This window comes from Peromyscus leucopus, chromosome 8b, assembly GCF_004664715.2.
Source record: "Peromyscus leucopus breed LL Stock chromosome 8b, UCI_PerLeu_2.1, whole genome shotgun sequence".
NCBI classification, from domain to species: Eukaryota; Metazoa; Chordata; class Mammalia; order Rodentia; family Cricetidae; genus Peromyscus; species Peromyscus leucopus.
In genome coordinates, this window is record NC_051086.1 from 34,120,773 (window position 1) to 34,142,889 (window position 22,117).

Genomic DNA, 22,117 nt, shown 5'->3' on the forward strand with positions numbered 1-22,117 from the left:
ATCCTAAATTTCATCATCTATAAAGTAAATTCATCACCTCAATTATTAGACAAAGGTAAATATTGTGTAGGAAATGTCCTGTGTGTGGAACTTAGCAACAGGAATGTAGTTCAGAAAGTATGGGCACTAGAATAGCACCCTGCTGAATTTATCAGGGATTTTATTGCAAGATTCTACAATATTGGAAGTGTGTTGGTATTTATTCATCACCAACCAGGAAACCATTGCACAACAGAAACTGTTTTTGCCTAAATGTTGGCAAACAATCTTACTGACTGATGATACTTCCTTTCCCCAGATATGGGTGAAGATAATGAAACTATGATCACAGAATTCCTCCTCCTGGGTCTCTCTGGAAAGTCAGAGCAAGAAGAGGTTGTTTTTGGAATGTTCTTGTGGATGTACTTGGTCACCATGTCTGGGAACCTTCTCATCATCCTGGCCATCAGCTGTGACCCTCATCTCCACACACCCATGTACTTCTTCCTGGCCAACCTCTCCACTGTTGACATCTGCTTTTCCTCAGTCACCATCCCCAAGGCGCTGGTGAATCACATGGTGGGAAGCAAGTCCATCTCTTACACGGAGTGTATGGTCCAGATCTATTTCTTCATCACATTCATCAACATGGACGGCTTCCTGCTGAGTGTGATGGCCTATGACCGCTATGTGGCCATTTGTCACCCACTCCACTACACCCTGATGATGAGGCCCAGACTCTGTGTCCTTCTGGTGGCCATATCATGGGTCATCACAAACCTGCATGCTCTCTTGCACACTCTGCTCATGGTTCGGCTCACCTTCTGTTCCCACAATGCAGTGCACCACTTCTTCTGTGACCCCTACCCTATCCTGAAGCTCTCTTGTTCTGATACCTTTATCAACGACCTGATGGTCTTCACCGTGGGTGGGGTGATATTCCTGACACCATTTTCATGCATTGTTATTTCATATGTTTACATTTTCTCTAATGTCCTGAAGATGCCCTCTGCCCGTGGGATAAAGAAAGCTCTATCCACGTGTGGGTCTCACCTCACTGTGGTCTCTCTCTTCTATGGTGCAATCCTGGGGGTCTATATGCGTCCTTCATCCTCGTACTCACTACAGGACACGGTGGCCACTGTCATCTTCACAGTGGTGACACCGCTGGTCAATCCCTTCATCTACAGCCTGAGGAATCGTGACATGAAAGGAGCCCTGAGGAAGACAATTCTCAGGTGCTAAAATGTGAATTATTTAGAGCTGAGAGGATTCCCGGACACCACGCATCTGTTCATCTCTACAGAGAAAAGGACGTGCTGATTGGTATAGAATTAATGCACAGCTTTTCCTGTGACTAATGACAAATGGTCATGGTTGTATTTTTAAATTTGAAGCTGGCAGATGCTCATTTTCATAAAAGCAGTAATTTGTCTTCTCTGGAAAGGGCTTATTGTGAGGAGCACATTTCTCAGACAGAAACACTGGGATAACTGTGTTGCTGTGCTTTGAGATGGTCCCTCCCAGTCTGTCAGACGCCTGCTCCCACAGAGAACTGGTGCTTCTCCAGCACTTTAGAGCTGACATCCTTCTCTGACCTCTCTCTGGCCTCTGATGAGGAGCATCTAGTCCACCTGCAGGTGGGAAAATGGCAAGTTTTTTTTCTGCCCCAGGCTTAAGCATGTCTTCTACATTTCACAGCTCAGAATGTACCCTTTGCAGACCCTCTGCTCCCCTTGTGCCCTGTTGGCCTTTTCCTCCTCCTCATGGAAACTGGTGCCACCCAGGGATGTATACTGGAAGCTGCAGACAGTAAGCAAAACTATCTTTACAGGCAGAGCATATGGTGGCATAATATAAATTTTTAAAGAAAACAACGTAAGACTAAGTCAAATGTTGTAGAGTATTATTTTAAGATGTGTTACATTTTTTTGTGCTGTGGAACATCTGTTTAATAATGCAAAGATGAGCTGCATTCTTTTATGTTGTATTTGTTTAACTCTGTGAAGCTGTATTACTTTTCCTGTCTAAAATACCTGATTAGTCCAATAAAGAGCTGAACGGCCACTAGCAAGGTAGGAGAAAGGGTAGGTGTGACTGGCAAGCAGAGAGAATGAATAGGAAGAGAAATCTGAGAGACAGAATTAGGGAAGAGCAAGAGAACAAGGAGAGGAGAATGCTAGGGGCCAGCCACCCAGCCACCCAGCCACCCAGCCACCCAGCCAGCCACGGAGTAAGAGTGAAAGTAAGATATACAGAAGTAAGAAAGGGAAAAAGCCCAGAGGCAGAAGGTAGATGGGATAATTTAAGTTAAGGAAAGCTGGCTAGAAATAAGCCAAGCTGAGGCCAGGTATTCATAAGAAGGAATAAGCCTCCATGTATGATTAATTTGGGGACTGGGTGGCAGCCTCCCCCAAAGAGTAAAAGAGCCAAAAGAATAAAAAATAAACCAACTACAATCAAATGCAGAAATGATCCAGCAAGTTATGAGGATTTGCAATTAACAAATAGTTATCAATAGCCTTCATATGCATGGACAATGTCCAGTTACAAGACAGAGTGGGCAAAGAGATCACACTTGTGATAAGAACACACTTGTGGAACACACAAGAATACTGTTAACAGTAAACATGAGCAGCTTAAGGATACTGTAAAGCATAGAGACAGAATTGCACAAGGGAATGCTTCTTCCTAATAAACCATCAATTCTAACATTGCAGAGATGAAGTTTTCTGTTTTTCTCTAACTGAAAAGCTGTAAATGATAATAGAAATACAAGACAATTTTATCTGGCTATAAGCGTTAGCACTAGAGTTGCATAGAAACAGATATATGTCTCTATTTATATATAAATCCTCATTATAAACTTCTGTAATCAAGCCAGAGAACAGTCCAAGCACTCCACAGACTAGAGCATGAAGTACAGAATCAGACACTTGTGCACAGTGATGGGCAGGAACTTGTAGGGATTGGTCACCCCCACATGGCAACCCCAAAGCAAAGAGCCAGTGATAATGAGCTGTTTCAGAGCTCCAGAGCCTGCTCACAGCGTGACAGTAACCTGGGGCTCTCTGGTGAAGGCTGTAGCTCTTTGGTGAGAAAGGCCTTGGCATGCGTGAAACACTCTCCCCATTCCTAAGCATGGAGAACAGTCTACTTTCTGAAACTGCTGGTGCTAGAGGTGGCCCTGGGCTTTTGTCTATGGGATTTAGCAGGTGGATATCATGGAATATTAGTTTAAGATGTGTTACATTTGTTTATGCTGTGGAATATTTGTTTCCTGCTGCAACGATGTGTTGCATTCTTTTATATTGCATTTGCTTAACTTTGTAAAGCTGTGTTACTTTGTCTGCCTAAAACACCTGATTGAACCTAATAAAGAGCCAAAGGGCCAATAGCAAGGCAGGAGAGAGAAATAAGCAGGGTTGCCAGGCAGAAAGAATAAACAAGAGGAGAAATCTAGGTTCAAGAGGAGAGCAAGGAGCAAGAAAAGGAGGAGAGGAGGATGCCAGGGGCCAGCCACTCAGCCACACGGCCAGCCACGGAGGAAGAAGGAAAGAAACATATATAGGATAAAGAAAGGTAAAAAGCCCAGAGGCAAAATGTAGTTAAAGAGAAACAGGATAAGCTGTCCAGAAACAAGTCAAGCTAAAGCCAGGCATTCGTAAGTAAGAATAAGTCTCCCTGTATTTATTTGGGAGCGGGGTGATGGGCCCCCAAAGAGTAAAAAACAGACAAAACCAAAAAAACTACAGGTGTATGTTTTGATGATCTGGAGGACCCCTGAGAGAAGGGCAAGGATGTTAGCTTCACTAGAACCAAGAGCGACAATGACTTATCGGAACACGAGAGGATTATCAGCTTTCCCCCTGTTCCAGTGTTTGCAATCAGACACTTAAGGAAGTCAAAGGGAGGGTCCTCCACCAGGGAGGGCTTTTTCCAATCAATCAATCAAACCCCAAACCTTGCAGCAAACATTATTTATAAGACGAAAGAAAGACTAAACCATCTCTCCTCTGAACCTGGGGACAAGGTTAGAAGTATGTTCTGACCAAGTCATTTCATCTTTGCACTGGAGTCCTGTAATGGTGCAAGAACAAGAAGATGTAGAGATTGAAATGAAAAATAAAAACACTGAAAGCATTTGCTGGATACAGAAAATGCCAAGGGACATGCCGGAAGAAAAACAAAGCAAGCCAACAAACACAGAAAACTCACAAAGGAAAATATGGCCAAGTTTTAAAGATCACAGTGTGTAATGTCAATACTCAAAACTAAATTGTTTTTCTATATGCCAACAATGAAATTTGGAGTCAATATTTTTTGAAGTGCACTTTATAATAGTATCGTATACAAAGCCATTCCTGGTTGTGTTTCAGATCCAAATGAAACCCCAATTTCCCAAACTCTAAAAGTCTGTCCATATATCCCATATGAGCTCAATCTGGACTACAGTGTTTATGGTAGTTAGATAAAAGCCAGCATTCCTCAGGAATTTGTGAAGTCAGTTGTCATCTGCTGAAAGGCATAATTTCCTTTATGTCTGGCTGAAGGGACACATGGCTACCCATGGTGCCTATCAGAGCCATGCTGACTTCTAGGCCCCTTGGTATCACAAGTACCTGTTACCCATGTCCATGCTGGCATTCCAGCCCTCTCACCTCCTCTACCCCAAACTCCCTCCAGCTCAGGGGCTTCCCTCCCCACAGCTCTTCATCCCTCTTATAACTCAGAGATCCTCCCAGCCTCACTATTTTCTGCTCTGGCTAGTCTCACTACGCTTCTCTGTTCTGTTTCTGGTTGTTCTCTCTTCCCTCACAGACAGCCCTGGCCATGCCCAGTCTGTTTCTTTCTCTCTCTGCTCTGAACTCTTCCCAATACTCTGGCTCTTCTCTCTCAGATCAGCAATAGAAACCTGGCTTCCCTTTACCCACACCATGGTGTGGTCATGTTTGCACCATTTTTTGCTGTGCCGCCTGTATACAGTGAGATCTTTAATCCCAGCTCTTGGAAGCCTAGACAAAAGGATGTGATTTCCAGGTATTCATGGGCTATGTGGTGAGACCCTGTCAGAAAAGAGAAAATAAAGAGAAACAATTTTTAAAAATGTATGCAATGTCTTTATCTTTTTAAGACATTTTTTTAAGAATTACATTTCTCTTACATTTTTGGTTGTGAGCCTAGCCTTTAACAGCTGAGCCGGGCGGTGGTGGCCCACGCCTTTAATCCCAGCACTCGGGAGGCAGAGCCAGGCAGATCTCTGTGAGTTTGAGGCCAGCCTGGGCTACCAAGTGAGCTCCAGGAAAGGCACAAAGCTACGCAGAGAAACCCTGTCTCGAAAAACAAACAAACAAACAAACAAACAAAAAGAATTACATTTCTCTCTGTGTGTGTGTGTGTGTGTGTGTGTGTGTGTGTGTGTGTGTGCATGTGTGCTATGGTGTGCATGTGAAGGTCAGAGGGAAACTTTTAGGAGTGAGTTCTCTCCTCTGGCAGTGTATATTCTAGGGATCAAATTCACACTTAGTGTTAAGTGTCTTTACTTTCTGAGCAATCATGCTGCCCCTACAAGTCATTTTGTGTTTTGTTTTGTTTTGTTTTGTGTTTGACAAGCTGAAAGAAGAAAAAGAAGAGTCCAATGGTTAGAGAAATACATGGTATTGAAAGTTCAGAGGAAATAAATTATTTTTAAAAACACTGAATGTATTTATTGCTGTCAAATCAAATAACTTAAAACTTCTTTTTTAAAATAGTTGAGCTTAGTCTAACAGTTATATGAACAGGGAATGAGTAGACTAGCAAAGTCATTCAGAGAAAACAACGACAGATAAAGATTAATATTGGGCACCTTACTGGTAGCAATGAAATCTTTTTGTAAAAACCTTTCATCAAGTTGAGAAGCCCTTTGATTTGGATTGGTTGAGAAGTTTTACACTAATTAATATTTTTACAATTTTTTCAAGTGCTTTTCCTGCATCATTTCTATTCTTGTTATAGAAGCCACTGCTGTAGGGTTTGGTAACTGATTAATACTTGACAGAGGGCTCCAATTTTGGTTTTGGGCCATACCTAAAATAATGATGACTTTATTTGGTTTGTAGTCTGATTTCTAGTAATGTATTCATTAGATTTGGGCATCAAGTTTCTGTTCACCTTAACTTCTACTGTTACTTGACAAACTTTTACATTGTATTGCTATATGATACATAATATTTATATATTGTGATACTACCTTATATATACATATATATATATATACATACATACATACATACACACACACACATCGGTAAGCACCATCTTATCAGAAATGATGAAATATAAATAATTAACCAAGGATAGAGCCCTGGCAGTGAGCACCTGTTCAAGAACTGACTTTCTGAGAATCCTAATTTTCAGTGCCCAGACAGAATACAGAATGTGAACACTTCATCCTTGTCTCTAATTAGAACCTCTGAGAAATCCACCCTCGGGGAACACAAACTTGGCAGCCACCTTCATACAGGCACCATCTCCAGGGATGGAGAATCAACATATTCACTCCCAACCATCCAAGCTTGACCAGAGAGAGCCACATGCCTCATTCTAAATGTTCTCTTCTAGGGAGGAAAGGTCCTTCCTTTCTCAGCTTCAAGTGTGGATTTCTCAAAACCCAGCCTCAAACATGGCAGGAGCAGAGACAGAACTTACCTGAAGACACCTGACAGCAGCCCAGAGCACCCAGGTAAGGTGGCTGAGGGAGCAGCAGAGGGCACCCCCACCACAGGCAGACTCCCATGGACTTGAGCACATGGGTTGACAGAGAAAGAACTTCATTCACCCTCTGCCTCTGACCAAGTTCAAAGGAGGAAAAGCATCTCACTCCTACATGTCCATGCCTTGTCCTCCATGAGGTGCTCAGCACTAAGACACAGTGGAAGCCGCAAAGTGGGCAGAGCAAGCAGAAGGACATAATGGAGGTTAGTGTGTTAGGAGCAGTACTGCGGGCTGTTACAAAGCCTGTTCAGAAGTGAGGGGTGGGGGCAGAGAGGGAGTGAGGGAAAGAGAGAGACAGAGAGAGAAACACAGAGTGACACACACACACACACACACACACACACACACACACACAAACACACACGCACAGAGAGACAGAGATAGGGACAGGGAGAAACAGAGACAGAGAAAGTCATTATTGCACCCTGGTCTTCGTATTTGTTCTCTGCCCATCCTCTGGCGTGTCCAGGTGTATAATGAAGGTGTCTCAGGCTGTGGCGGCTTGGATGCTACTGGAACCAGCTGTGGACTGTTGACTCCAATTGGAGTCCAGAGACAAAGCTGCCTTTAAGGTGCAGGGTCTCCAACACCCAGTGATGCAGACATAGCTGCGCATCTGGCATCTCAGACACTCTGGACATGTCCACAACTCCCGGAAACCAATGCAGCAAAACAGACACACATTAGGATATATACATACACACACATACACATACACACACACACACACACACACACACACACACACACACACACACACATCCCAAAGGTTCTTTTTTTACAGTCGTGGCAGCAGAATTCTGTCTCTAAACAGAGGCTTAAGAGGAAGTGGAATTGAAATCCAAAAGCTAGAGTTGAAGAGCCAAACAAAGGGGCATCCAAGCATGACCTACCATGATGCACTGGTGTCCCGTGGAAGCCGTACACCTAGGGCTTAAACCATGATGTTAGTATTATTTCCAGCAACTGACCATTCCAGTGCCCACCATCTCTTAATGAAAATATGGAATGACTACAGCTTAATGCTCTCAGGACTGAGCCTTAACTGTGGTCTTGCCCCACAGAAACAAGTTGTCTTTACATCCCTTTGTGCATCTTTTTCTATTTCTTTGATAGGAAACTATCTGGCTTCTAGAACATTAACATCTACAGTCAAAAGATACTTTTGTTGGTCCTTATGAACTATTGATCATTCTGTCTCATCTCTGCTTCTGCAGTCCACTGACCCTGTGACCCATTGGAAGCTTATTCTAGGTTTTTTTTTTTTTTTTTTTTTTTTTGTGTCTAAACAATTTTTAAAACTGTTTATTTATTTTTTTAAGAATGCACCCCCTAGTCCAAAGTAACTATATTTTAAAAAATTTTTTGGCCAAAAAATTTACAAAACCCCTTTCAGTTCAACCTAATAAAAGTGGTTTCTAGAAAATACTCCACATGAAGTGTGTCTTCAGTTCAGTTTGGAAGCATTCCTAAGGCACAGTGTTCTGGGAGACACATGGGCTTCTGCAGGCGCCACACTGCACGCAGAGCATCTGCATCAGGCACTTTCCTCCAAGCTGTGGGGCTGGGAATGAAGTCAGACGTAGGCTCCCAGGGCGGCATGGAACTCCGTGAGGCACTGGACCAGCTGCTGGAACTTAGGCCTCTCCTCTGGGTCCAAGGCCCAGCAACAGGCCATCACAGCAAACAGTTCATCAGGGCAGTTGATTGGCTGGGCTATTCGGTAACCATCTTTCAGGTAAGCGGCCATCTCAAAGGGATCGATGTCCACGTAGGGCGTCTGGCCCAGAGTCATGAGCTCCCACAGAGTCACTCCAAAGGCCCACACATCACTAGCACTAGAGAATTCATTGTTAACCAGGCTCTCCAGCGCCATCCATCGCACTGGTCTGTTCTCATTGTCCCCTAGACAGTGGTAGTCCATGGGAAACAAATCTCTGGAAAGGGCATTGTCTGTGATTTTCACTTGAAGTGTGTCGTCGATGACACAGTTCCTAGCAGCCAGGTCTTTATGGATCACTTCTCTTCTTGCCAGGTAGCTCATCCCACAGGCAATCTGAATAGCCATATGTACCAAATCTTGCTGGGAAATTGCCTGTGGGTTATTGGCTTCTACTAATTTGCACTGCCGTAGAAACAGTTTAAGATTGCCCCAGTTCATGTACGGCAGTATCACCATGGGCTTTTCTCCTTCTTCTATGCACACATGAGTAATAGGAAGGAGGTTTCTGTGATGGAGGCCTCGGAGCTTACAGCTCTCAGTGAGCATCATCGTCACCTGAACTTCAGAAGCTTGATCTTTGACTGTTTTTACGAATGTCTGCTTTTCTTTATTTGGATCTTTTTCATCTACTAAAATCCCATGGAAAATACGCCCAAAAGTACCTTCTTGAAGAACGTCTTTCAGTGTTATCCTCTCCCTGGAGATCGCTATGTCCTTCACCTTGGCTTTGGCCTCCAACAGAGTGACACTCCGCAAGTCGTTCTTCTCTATCCGCAAGGTAGGGTAACCTGAGGAGCTGGTGATGGGAGTCGCATTGTTGGGTGTGTCAGCTCTCAGATACTGAGTCGTCTGGGTGGATGGCTGAGACAGCCCTTGGGAACTACTGCTGGCGCTGATGCTGTCATCCAGTTCAATCCTTTTCATACTATGAAGGTGCAAAACGGCTAATATTATTGCTACAAGGAATATTACTGCACAGCAAACCCCTACACTGATATAAAACACACGCGTGGAAGTGGTTGGAGCTGCATGTACAGGATCATAAATAGTTCTGCTAGTGTTTCTGTCCAAGGCTGAAGTTTTTACTTCTTCAAGTTTTTTGTAGCACATTTTCCTTCGTTTAAAATTTAAAACTGTAAAATTTTTTGAAGAATTTACTGTCAGGTTGAGCTGCATTAGTATCATAACTTCAGAGTCTACTTTGCCGGTACAGGAAAGCTCGACCCGAAACACTGATAAAGTGCGTGGGACTTCCCCTTGAGCAGAAATATTGACCTGGGGCATGCCCATAGCCACAAAATTGTCTACTTGGAATCCCAGCTTATATTCAACCTTGGACTTTGCATGCCAAGTGAAGTGCAGGAAGTTTGTCTCACTGGGCACTAGCAGGTTAAAGGACAGCGCGTAGTGACTAATAAGGTCATTTCTCACATAGTAAAGTTCTGCATCAAGACCGAGCAGCCGGCGCACCTCGTCCTCGCTCAGGTAGAGGCTCACGCTGGGCCCCGCGGGAGCGGCGGCCAGGGCCGGGGACCGCGGGGCGGCGGCGGGCAGCAGCGCCAGCAGCAGCAGCAGCAGCGGCGGCGGCGGGGCCTCAGGCCGCCGGTCCCCGGGACGCCGCCCCGGCCCGCGCGCATGGCCGCCGCCGAGCAGGAGCGTCCGCCGCCCGCCGCGCCGCGCGCACCCCGGCCCCGAGCGCCTCACAGCCCGAGCCGGGGGCGGCCGGCCAGCTCATAGCGCCGCCGCTTCAGACCGGCCGCCCGGGAACGGGAGGGCGGGGGGGAGGGAGCTGCCGGCGGAGGCGCCTTATTCTAGGTTTTTAAATTCTCATTTCACCATGAAAGCACTGGGATAGAAGACATGTCTATTGTGCGGAGTTTTATGAGGGTTCTGGGGATTTGAACTCAGGACTTCACACTTACATGGCTCATGCTTTTCACACTGAGCCATCTCCCCAGGCCTCCTTCTAGATTTTACTGTTGTTGTTACATTGTTCTACATCCATTGTAACGTTCTGAAAGTTAACTTGGATTTCACAAGTCAGCGCTTTGCTCCATTTCCCTCTCACAGTATAGTGGCCTCACTGTGTCTACCATACAGGCATCCTATAAACAACATTATCAGTTCCCATGTCATGTTCTGTCCCAGCAGCCAGGCCATTTCACATGACAGTTGTCACCTCTTCCCATGGATCGCCCCAGCTGTGGCAGGCGTCATGGCCGCACCCGGGGAGCCCGGCGGGCGCCGGTGCGCCCCGCGCCTCCTCCCGTCCACGCGGCCGCGGCGCGGTCGCGGGGGTCCGGGGCGGCGCTGGGGGGGTCTCCCCTCCTCGCCTGCTCCCGCTCTCCCCGGCCGTCCGCGTCTCCCGCGCGGGCGGAGGGTCGGGGCCGCGCCGGTCTTCCCCCGCCGGGTCCGCCCCCCGGGCCGCGGTTTTCCGCGCGGCGCCTCGCCTCGGCCGGCGCCTAGCAGCCGACTTAGAACTGGTGCGGACCAGGGGAATCCGACTGTTTAATTAAAACAAAGCATCGCGAAGGCCCGCGGCGGGTGTTGACGCGATGTGATTTCTGCCCAGTGCTCTGAATGTCAAAGTGAAGAAATTCAATGAAGCGCGGGTAAACGGCGGGAGTAACTATGACTCTCTTAAGGTAGCCAAATGCCTCGTCATCTAATTAGTGACGCGCATGAATGGATGAACGAGATTCCCACTGTCCCTACCTACTATCCAGCGAAACCACAGCCAAGGGAACGGGCTTGGCGGAATCAGCGGGGAAAGAAGACCCTGTTGAGCTTGACTCTAGTCTGACTAGTCTGACTAGTCACCCCAGGGTGACTCTCCTCCCTTTCTCAGCTTAAATTGCCTGGCATCCCTCCATGGGCACTGCAGTCCAGATGTGATCCTGACCTCCTGGCCATGGTGATTTCCTAGCCTTGGGATTGTCTTTTGAGATGCCCATGAATCTGCCTTTTATCCACCTGTGAAACCTTTTTTCTCCAATAGGAAACCATTGCACTTAGACTCCGTATGCGCCCCCCTCTTCTGTGTGCAGAAAGGAGGGTACACTGCACACAGGAGTCCGGCCCACAGCTCAGGTGAGCAGAAAAACAGCTGTGAGCTGTGGTGAAAACATCTTAGTATCTAACAGAATGTGAAGACACAACAGCCAGTCAAAGCCTTTTGACCTCCCCAGTTGTGAGGAAATAGAAAAGCCACAGCACAACCTCTGGGTTTATAATATATGACACTTAGTAGTGACTTTTCATTTGATTACAATTTAATCAATGGTAGCTAATATAACATAAAAATTGTTGGGGACATTATACCTGCCTATCCTCCCAGCGATCTGGAAATTGAGGCAGGAAGATTACTTACACTCAGAAATTCCTGATCAGACAAAAGAACATGTAAGAAAAAGTGTGGTTGTGTGTTGTGTTACATAATATCTATGTGTGTGTTTGTGTATGTATGTGTGTTGTGCATGGTGTGTGTGTGTTCATGCACCTATGTGTGGTTATGTTCATGTATATGTGAGCGTATATGCCCATATGTGTCTATGTGGAACACAGAGAACAAGACCATTAGCTTGTTTTGAACTCTCACTGACATCGATCAGCAATTTTTGATAAGGCATCTAGTTGCGCACTCCTCAGTTTCTTCATATATACAGTGAAATGCAGTACATCAATTCCTAGACTGCGTTAATTCTTGTATAAAATGCACATATATATGTCACTAGGAAGCAAGAGCAGAGTCAATAAAATCATAGTCTTTAGAATTCAGTCCTTTAACAATGGACCACTCATTGCTATAAAAATACATTGTAAGTCATTTTATTAGCAGTTAATTCTCAAATAATAAGCAAAAATTTCAAAAGTTCGTAACAGTTTTCTTCAAGTGTTGGTGAATGATTTCACTATATGGGTCTCACTCTCTTTCCAAAGACATGGACAGTGACAATCAGACGATCACTACAGAATTCCTCCTCCTGGGTCTCTCTGAAGAGTCAGACCAAGAAGAGGTCGTCTTTGGGCTGTTCTTGGGGATGTACATGGTCACCATCTCTGGGAACCTTCTCATCATTCTGGCCATCAGCTGTGACCCTCATCTCCACACACCCATGTACTTCTTCCTGGCCAACCTCTCCACTGTTGACATCTGCTTTTCCTCAGTCACTGTTCCCAAGGCTCTGGTGAATCACGTGGTGGGAAGCAAGTCCATCTCTTACTCGGAGTGTATGGCCCAGATGTACTTCATGTTCATATTTGGCAACATGGATGGCTTCCTGCTGAGTGTGATGGCCTATGACCGCTATGTGGCCATTTGTCACCCACTCCACTACACCATGATGATGAGGCCCAGACTCTGTGTCCTCCTGGTGACCATATCATGGGTCATCACAAACCTGCATGCTCTCTTGCACATTCTTCTCATGGTTCAACTCACCTTCTGTTCCCACAATGCAGTGCACCACTTCTTCTGTGACCCCTACCTTGTCCTGAAGCTCTCTTGTTCTGACACCTTTATCAATGACGTCACAGCCTTCACTGAGGGTGCAGTGATATTTATTACACCATTTGTATGCATTGTTGTTTCCTATGCCTACATCTACTCTAAGGTCTTGAAGATGCCCTCTGCCCATGGAATAAGGAAAGCCCTGTCCACATGTGGATCTCACCTCACCGTGGTCTGCTTATTCTACGGGACGATCCTAGGAGTTTATATGCACCCCATTTCCTCCTACTCACTACAGGATGCAGTGGCCTCTGTCCTCTTCACAGTGGTGACACCCATGGCCAATCCCTTCATCTATAGCCTGAGGAATCGTGACATCAAAGGAGCCCTAAGGAAGATAATTCTCAGATCCTAGAATCTGAAATTTCTAGAGCTGAGAGGACTCCTAGACGTCATGCATTTTTTTCATTTTTATAAACAGACACTCAGACTGGTCTGGTGCTCACATGACCTTGCCTTGGATTAGTGGTAGAAGATGGTGATTATGCTTTTGATTTGGATGCTGACTAATATTCTCTGTCACACACTTTGAAACTTATCTCTGTAGTGATATTTGTAATCTTAAGTAATAAAGCTTGTCTGAAGATCAGAGAACAGAACCAGCCGCAGAGTTAAACATAGAGGTGAGGCTGTAGTGACACACATTTTTAATCCTAGCACTCTGGAGGCAGAGACCTGTCTGGATCTCTGTGAGTTCATGGCCAAGCTGAGACTGATCCAGTCTAGGAGAGAAACAGAACCAGGCAGTAGTGGCACCCACCTTTAACTCCAGTATTTGGGAAGCACACATGGCATTAATCCCAGCACTAGGAAGGTTGAGATGGGAAGTGAAGTGGCCGGGCAGAGAAAGGCATATAAAGAGTGAGGAGACAGGAGCTAGGGAGCCTTTCCAGCTGATGATTTAGGGACATTGGGTCAGAGGATTCATGGAGTTGGCAAGGTGAAAAGTGGCTGTGGCTTGTTCCTTTGTCTCTCTGATCTTTCAGCACTTACCCCAATATCTGGTTCCAGGTTTTTATATAAGACCATTTAGGATCTGTACAACATATTTCTTCAAAGGGATGATTCAAAGACTCTTATTTCACAGACAAGAAAGACTGAGAAAATTTGGAATCATTCTGAACTGGCATGTGTTAACATCCCCTGAGATCCCAGCTGCCACAGTGATCAGGGGATTTTAAGAGATGATGGAGTTACCTGACCCTATGGCATCAAACAGAGCTGTGGTTAGCCTGGTGAATGACCCACAGGAAGTTTAACTCACCCATGCTAGAAACTAGAGGTTGGTTATAGAGTGCTCCACTCTCAGAGACTCTGGTAACTGAGGTGTTGTTGATTCCCTTTTGTCCCAGACGGGGGTCCCTTTCCTACTTTCTACAGCTCAGAACACTACCTCTCACCTTCTCTTCCCACCTAACATTTCAGGGTGTAGGTTTTGTTCCTCAGCATGACTCTTAGGGCTGCCTAGGAGGCATCATGAAGCCTTGGATAGCAGCTCTGCTCACCCATAAAATGCACATATCCCTTCTTGTTCTCATGGGCTCCAGGAAGCAGAGATTTCCTTACAAAGCTGAAGTCTAGACTCACAGTCATGCCTAGGGACATGGGGACATAAATTAATGTCAGGATTATAATTGGAACTTGGACCTTCAGAGTCCAGTCTAAGCTTATTCTGGAACATGGGTGGGAGTGTCCAGTGTTCCAGCCCTCATGTAGTGTGTACTGAACGCCAGATGTCCAGAATGTCAGCTGTCATATTTCCTCATATCCAGACAGTTCTGACTTCCATCTCCTGGGTGGGGACCAGTGGTCAGTCAGTCTTCAGTAGCTCTCCCTCATGGTCTCTGGGTCCTCACTTCTTTTCTTACTCCATTCAGCTGGCTTATGGGTCCTTCCTGTTCTCACCAACAGCTCTGTCCAGAGTCTGTCCTGGCTCTGAATATAGTGATGTTCATCCTGGTTCATCTCACCACATCTTTCTCTCCCTGCACATCTCTTTCTTACACACAGGCACCATTTGTTCCTCCTCAGGTGTCAAATGGGTCCTGTCACCCAACTCTTAGAGACACACGGGAGATGTAAAATATTCTTTCTTCATGTAGTAAAAATAAATTAGTGATTTGGCTTCAGGATTTCCCTACAGACACCAAACTCTCCTCCTGGCCCCTCATGGACCCAGAGTCTAGGACCCACAGGTTCCTGGTGACTCTGGGAACAGACTATAATCTCCCCACAGTCTCCTCTACTCTGGCGGCAGGAATGTCTCAGCCTGTGTGTGTCACTGTAACAAATAACCCCCTTTGCTAACATAATGCTGGAATCAGAGTCCCGGCCAGATGGTTACTGTTGTGGTTTGAATCAAAATGTCCCTTGTAAGCTCTCATATTCGAACTCTTGGTCCCAGCTGGTGGCACTATTGGTTTAGGGGTTTAGGAGGTGTGGCCTTGCTGGAGGAAGTATGCCAGCGAGGGGGGGGTATGTGCACTTCAGTTCACTCTCTCTGCATCATGCTTGCCTTTGAAGATGAATTCTCAGCTTCCCCATCCTGCTGCTCACTGCCATGGTTCTCTGTTACGATGGACTCTTACCCCTCTGGAACCATAGGCCAAAATAAACTCTCTCTTCTATAAGTTGTCTGGTCACAGTGTTTTATCACAACAACAGAAAAGTAACTAATACAGTTACTCTTATTTAATGGTCAGATTTCTTTTTCTTCTTAGCGTCATTGATATTGATAAAGTAGGCCAGGAGTTCAAGAATTGAGAGAGCAGTCAGATTCTCAAAGGGGCAACTTTAAAAGTTAAGACTAACTTCAGATTTATTTGGTAAAGTCCCCAAACAAAACTGAGCTGTGGGCAGACAACAACAATTTTAAATTAGGTTCTATCTATCAGACCTATTTGATCTGGTTTCTCGGGGATTCAGTTTGTTTTTTTTTTTTCTTTTAAATCTTTACTCACTCTTTGGTAACTTCACACATGAATATGGTGTGTTTGGGTCATAAGCAACTTTAAAAAAGGAAAGTTAACATTCTGTCATGGGTCCTCAAAATAAACCAGTGAACAACAGCTGGTCACACTAAAGGGCCCCAAGGCTGATGGGTAAACAGAGGACAGTAACTAGGATTAGCTGTGATATTACACATATATAAATCTAATAGGAAGATATAAAGCTGAGAAAAGCCAGAAAGGGCAAACAGACTGCATATACATGATTGGCTGCCTCCTGTTCCAGGCACACATCCTGAGTTAGAGGCCGCAGCCAATAGCCTTGAAGTGACCACAGAGGTAAATTATCAGTAATGGACTGTAGTTATTTCTTCATGTGGCCAAGGAGGTAGAGCCTTTTTCCACATCCAAGGATCAAGTCATTGAGAGCAGAACATACTTGTTATGCTAAGACCCCATAAACTGGTTCTTTACTCTTTTCTTAAAAATAAAGAAGTTTATTTTTTTATGTATTTACCTTTGCCACCTCTGTCTCTCTGTCTCTGTCTCTGTCTCTGTCTGTCTGTCTCTCTCTCTCTCTCTCTCTCTGTGTGTGTGTGTGTGTCTGTCTGTCTGTTTGTCCTTATGCATGTGGAAGTCAGAGGACAACTTGTGGGACAGTTCTCTCCTTTTGTGAGAAATAAATCATTCTGGTCCATTTTTAGTATGAGCGAGCATCGTCAGGGACTCTCAGGCCAGCAGAGGCTCTAGGCGCATATCTAGCAGCTGGTGCCTGCTTGCCTGAGTGCTTCTGAGTTTATCCTAGGATTGAAAAGTTGTAGCCGACTATGTGACTGAGCCCTCATATCTGGAAATTGAGGAGTGCATCTCAAGCCCTAGGAGGATGGGGTGTTTGGTGGGGACTATACTAATCTTGTATCTCCCTGAAAAACTCAGCCAATGAGAAATTCAGGGACAGGGAAATAGAATCAGGAACTTAAGAACCAGTGTTCTTGCCTCTTTTTCTCAGGGCTGATGCCTGCTTTGTGGAGTCATAATAGTTCACTGTGCTGCTCTGCGTCTCCAGCACGCTCCTTTAAATTTTTTTTTTTTGTTTTGCTCATTTTATTTTATTTGTATGGTGTTTTTATCTATATGCATGTCTGTGCACCATGTGTGTGCAATGTTCAAGGAGGCCAGAAGAGGACATCAGATCCCCTGAGACTGGAGTCACCAACAATGAGTGCATGGGGGTTCTAAGAATCAAACCTGGGTCCTCTGTTAGAGCAGCCAGTGCTCTGCACCACTCAGCCATCTCTCCAACCCTCCTGGACTCTTATTATGAAGTGAGGATCATCATTTATCACACTGCTGCCATGTGGGTGCAGGGGATTGAAGTTGGGTCATCAGGCTTGATAGCAATCCCCTTGAACCACTGAGCCACCTCACTTGCCCTGGTTCTTTGGTTTTGTCCAAGATCCCCTGTCCTGTCTATTTGTGAAGTTTACTATTCCCCTGGATTCTTTTTTGATTATAGTTCCTTGGCCTACCTTCTGATCTCATTGGGTAGGTTCTTCAGGGGACAAGTCTTGAATCTTAGGCAATCTTACCCAAGGACCAGGTATGTTTGAGCATTCCTGTGTGTTTCCCCTGCTGGTTTTTCTTTTGTGGGTGGAATCCATCCAAGTTAAGGGCCTGTGAGCATAAGGAAAAGGCATTAGATTGCTACCTTTATGGTGTCACAAACAAGAGTTTGACGGGTCATTTAGGTCAACTCAGATAGAAATGGTGACCAGAAAGGAACAGCCCCCTTTGGTTTATCACCTAGGCCCTTGGAGTGCTTGTGGCCTACAGACCTAGACACTGTTCTGGGTCATGAGAACTAGAGGCTTGTTGACAAACTATTTTCAATGATTTATTTGTTTGGGCCTGGTGGAAGATGCCTTTAATTCGAGCACTCAAGAGGCAGAATCAGGAGGATCTCTGTGAGTTCCAGGCCAACTAAAGCTACATAGCAAGACTCTGTTTCAAAAACAAAAACAGAAAACAAAAATTATTTTTATCTTGTGAATATGAATGTTTGACCCTGTCCCAAGGCAATAAATTGGAGATTGATAGAGGATGGCACCAGATATCTTGTTCTGCCTTCCATATGTCCACATGCAGGGATGCACACCAATACCCATATGTGTATGCAACAGACACACATACAGAGCTCACAGATTATGATTTTTGACCAAAACAAAAGTCAATCAAGAAATACCAATAAAATATCTAGAAAGTAATTCCAAATATTGGAAATCAAACAAAACACTTCTAAATCATGCATGAGACAAATGGTGCTTTATAGTAGCATTGCAGGGATCCCAACCGAACCCAAGAGAGCTGGCAGAGGTCTGAGAAGGAGAGTTTCTCCTCACATACCACATGTCAATGGGACCTTATTATTCTCAGTCTCCAACCAATGAAATGACACCCTCGTTTCTGAACATGTGACAGGACCGCACTTCCAACAAAAATCTCTGTGTTCAATGACGACAACAAAGGCAAGAGCAGGAGCAGGAGCAGTAGAGAAGGATCGTTTGAATTATTAGGTGGATGGGAGTGCCCCACCAGTTCTGGCAGTGCCCTTAAGACACAGTCTTCCCCTCCTACCCTGCACAGGATGTGAGGACAGAAATCTGAATCTCCCTGTGCTCAGAGATGAGATCTGTACCGACTTTTCTGATGCTGTAATGAGACACAAAGTCCAAAGGCAACTTAGAGAAGCAGCAGTTTATTTTGTCTTCCAGTTCAGGAGGGAGAGTCCTTAGAGCCATGAAGGCCCAGCATGGCAGTGAGAACAGGAGGTTGGCTGACCTCATGTTCATCCACACAGGAGGCAGCAAAAGAAGAGGAAGTGGGGTGAGCCTAGAAACCCTCAAAGCCTGTCCTCTGTGATACACTTCCTTCAGCAAGGCTGTACCTCCTAAGGGTTCCCACACAGCACCAGCTGGGGACCATGGGTTCAAATCCAAGAACTTAAGGAGGCCATTTTCTCATTCAAGTCACAGCATGATCATTATCATCTACTTCTCTGCACTTCTTTCTTCCCTCTAACTTGTAAACAAGAGTGAGCCAGACACACAAGAGGAATGTCACAGGATTTCCCAAAGGGTCCTGGGACCTGAAACAAAACTCTGGATGCCTAATGAAGAAATGTGGGGATGCATAGACACATTTTAACTATGTTAGCTCTCTTCATAGTCAATGTTCTCCTTCCTGGAAGATAGAAGGTTGCTATGAACCTGACTGTGATTAACCCTGCCTCTTGCATCTGATGTAGTGCCTCTCACTCGCATCACATATAGATGCTCACCACCATTGGAGCTTTAATAGCTCATCACCAAACCCACTGGAAGTTACTGAGGATGTGACTGGAGAATGAGTGAAAAATCCATCTGGAGGAGAGAAAAGGCCGATAAGATCAGTGGTGCTAATGTCTGCGGTGGGTAGGTCTAGGCAAGAAGAATATGAGCCATGAAGGTGTGCCAACAAACTTCCTTCCTGCCAGCCACTTCAACTGCAATTGATGACAGAGAAGATACTTCGCACCTATCTTTAAAAAGATTTTGAAGAAGAAATGTGATTAGAAAAATGTTCCATCGCCCACTGAGTGTCCTGACATGACATCCCTGATACTTTAGAAATGTATTTGCCCTGTGTTCACTTCAGGATGCTGGAGTGTATGCCACTGGTTACACAGGAGGACACCTCTTCATCTTGATCTTCACCAGGCTCATAGTCCAGACACATGAAACTCAGAAATGGAGCCCTAGCTCTAACCACCTCTGATTGTTTTGTGTTCAATGATGACTGGCATCACTTGGAGATGCACTTGTCCTCCTGGGTCTTAGGGGGCACATGTGAGCTTTGTGAACCGTGCACATTGAGTGGAACTTGTGAAGAAGGCACATCGGAGTAGAGGAAAGTAAGTCCCGCATGGTCTGGATCCCAGATCCTAGGCTGGAAGGGGCTCCAGTGCAGGGAAGATGCTGCCCTGGTTACTGTGGACCAGATTGCAAGCTCAGGTGCAGTTACACCAGTGAGGAGATATTATGGCTGGGTTCAAGGATGCCTCTGCTCTCAAGGATGGCAAGGGCTCCAATGTGAAACAGAAAACAGGTGGAGGAAGACCCCTCAGATAGGGACCTAATATGTCATATAGAAGAAAGTTTCATCATACAAACAGTTTCAGGATGGCCACATTCACTGTGAGGCATACTGTTAGCTGTCAGCTGGTCAGTCTGGAGTTCCCTGGGGAGTCTCATTGAGGGATTGTGTAGATTAGGTTGGCCTGTGAGCTTGTTTGTGCTGGGTTATCTTGAGGTGGGAATATGTGCCCATGATGAGAGGCAACTATTCCATAGACAGATGATTCTAGATTGCATGAGAGTAGATAACTAGCATTCATACATTTATTGCTCTCTGCTTTTTATAGATGTATTGTGATTTTCATTTGTGAGCTCCTGTGGCCATGACTTACCATCAATGATGGACTGTAACCTGGAATTGTGTGGTGGTTTGAATTAGAATGGTCCCCATTTTTTCATTTATTAGAATGCTCTGTCCCTAATCTGTAGAGTTGTTTCAGAAGGATAAGGAGGTGTGGCCTTGATGAAGGAGGTGTGGCCTTGATGAAGGAGGTGTGGCCTTGATGAAGGAGGTGTGGCCTTGATGAAGGAAGTGTGGCACTCACGGTAGGCTTTGAGGTTTCAAGATCTCATGCCACACTCAGTCTCTCTCTCTCTCTCTCTCTCTCTCTCTCTCTCTCTCTCTCTCTCTCTCTCTCACACACACACACACACACACACACACACACACACATCAGGTAGCCTAGCTGAATCAGCAAGTGTAAGTCTTGTCTCAAAAGACAGAGTAGAAAGCACCTGAAAAAGAACACAATAGGCTAGCTAGCCTCTGGCCTACACATGCGCAGACGTACACAGTCACACAGACACTGATGCACAAACACACTTACACACTCACACACAAATACTAATGATAGAAAGCCAGGGCTGATGTCTGACTTTTGTCCTGTTAACAACTCAACATGCATTGTACAGTGTAAGTTTTAGCTTCAGTCGCTTGTGACTTTACTGTGCGTACTGTAGACACCTGTGGTACTGGGGTCATATTGTAAGTGAATAGATATCTTTCCCACACACACTAAAAGAAAACTCACAGTAAAAAGGAATGAGGATTTTAATTGAGTGATAATGGAAATTAATCACAGAGACTCATGTGGAATGTTTACAGGGAGAATGTGTCCTTTTAAATGCTTACATTAATAAAAATACAAAACTGAATATGTACTTATGCAGGAACTAAGTTTGTTCCCACTCTTATTTCTTTGGCCCAAGCAGACAGAATGCAAACACTGAGCACTGAGCACATACCCCTAATGAGGACCTCTGAGGAATCAACCCGTGGGATGCCCCAGTGTGACAACAAACCTCTCACCCTCTTGGAAGTCCTGATCTCCAGGGACAGAACCTGCATCTCTTTGTTTTCTCTCCAACACCTAGGCTTCACCAAAGACAGCCAGACATCTCACTTAGATGTCCTTGTGAAGAGAACTCCCTCAGTTCTCACCCTACGTTGTGAATTTCCCCTCATCCAAGTCCAGGATGGGAGCAGTAGAGACCTGGATTCTATGAGAGCCTTGGAGAGCAGCAGGTGAGATGGCTGGGGACACAGGCTAGGGACCAGTTCATCCAACAGCACTGATGCCCAGAGACACCTCCATAAGGAAGGACACTGGGAGGGGGCACCCTCAAACCTTTCTGAAGCTAGCCAAGTTCAGAGGGAAATGTTGCTTGTCCTACAAGTGGACAAGGAGGAGACATCTAGAGTTAGTGATGCTGTGAGAACAGGCTCCTATCAGTCTTTACTGGAAAGAGATCCCCTCTCAGACATGCAAGGTTGTCCTATTCCATGCCAAATTTCCTGTTTATGACAGTTTCTTCTCTATGTTCATTGACTGTGACCCGTGAGTCTATAACAAAGGGGTCTGAGACTTAAGCTACTTTAGATGCTATTCTGAGCCCCATATAGGGAACTGGGTTAGTCTAGGACCTGTTCAGTTTTAATTGTACAGTCCATGGATCCAAGCTCAGGGACACAGCTACATCAGATATTTCAGACACAGTCCTTAGCAAGGCTCACAAGAGTCAAACTTGG

General features: G+C 45.3%; 3 protein-coding genes across 3 annotated transcripts; 2 read left to right on the plus strand and 1 right to left on the minus strand.

Moving 5' to 3' along the window:
* The first annotated feature begins 300 nt into the window (after positions 1–300).
* On the plus strand, positions 301–1,224 carry LOC114688102 (olfactory receptor 1361-like). Its single transcript, XM_028862713.1, has one exon. It carries the CDS (start codon positions 301–303, stop codon positions 1,222–1,224), a length of 924 nt encoding a protein of 307 aa, XP_028718546.1.
* A 6,803-nt stretch (positions 1,225–8,027) lies between these two features.
* LOC114688100 (tyrosine-protein kinase RYK-like) lies at positions 8,028–10,095 on the minus strand. The gene is given in 2 exon segments (XM_028862711.2): positions 8,028–10,050; positions 10,053–10,095. Coding segments are annotated over 2 exon segments (1,782 nt in total). The 3' UTR covers positions 8,028–8,311.
* Positions 10,096–12,399: 2,304 nt separating this feature from the next.
* Positions 12,400–13,588, plus strand: LOC114688110 (olfactory receptor 1361-like). Its single transcript, XM_028862724.2, has one exon. The coding sequence runs from the start codon at positions 12,400–12,402 to the stop codon at positions 13,321–13,323; it is 924 nt and encodes a 307-aa protein (XP_028718557.1). The 3' UTR covers positions 13,324–13,588.
* The last annotated feature ends 8,529 nt before the right edge of the window (positions 13,589–22,117 follow it).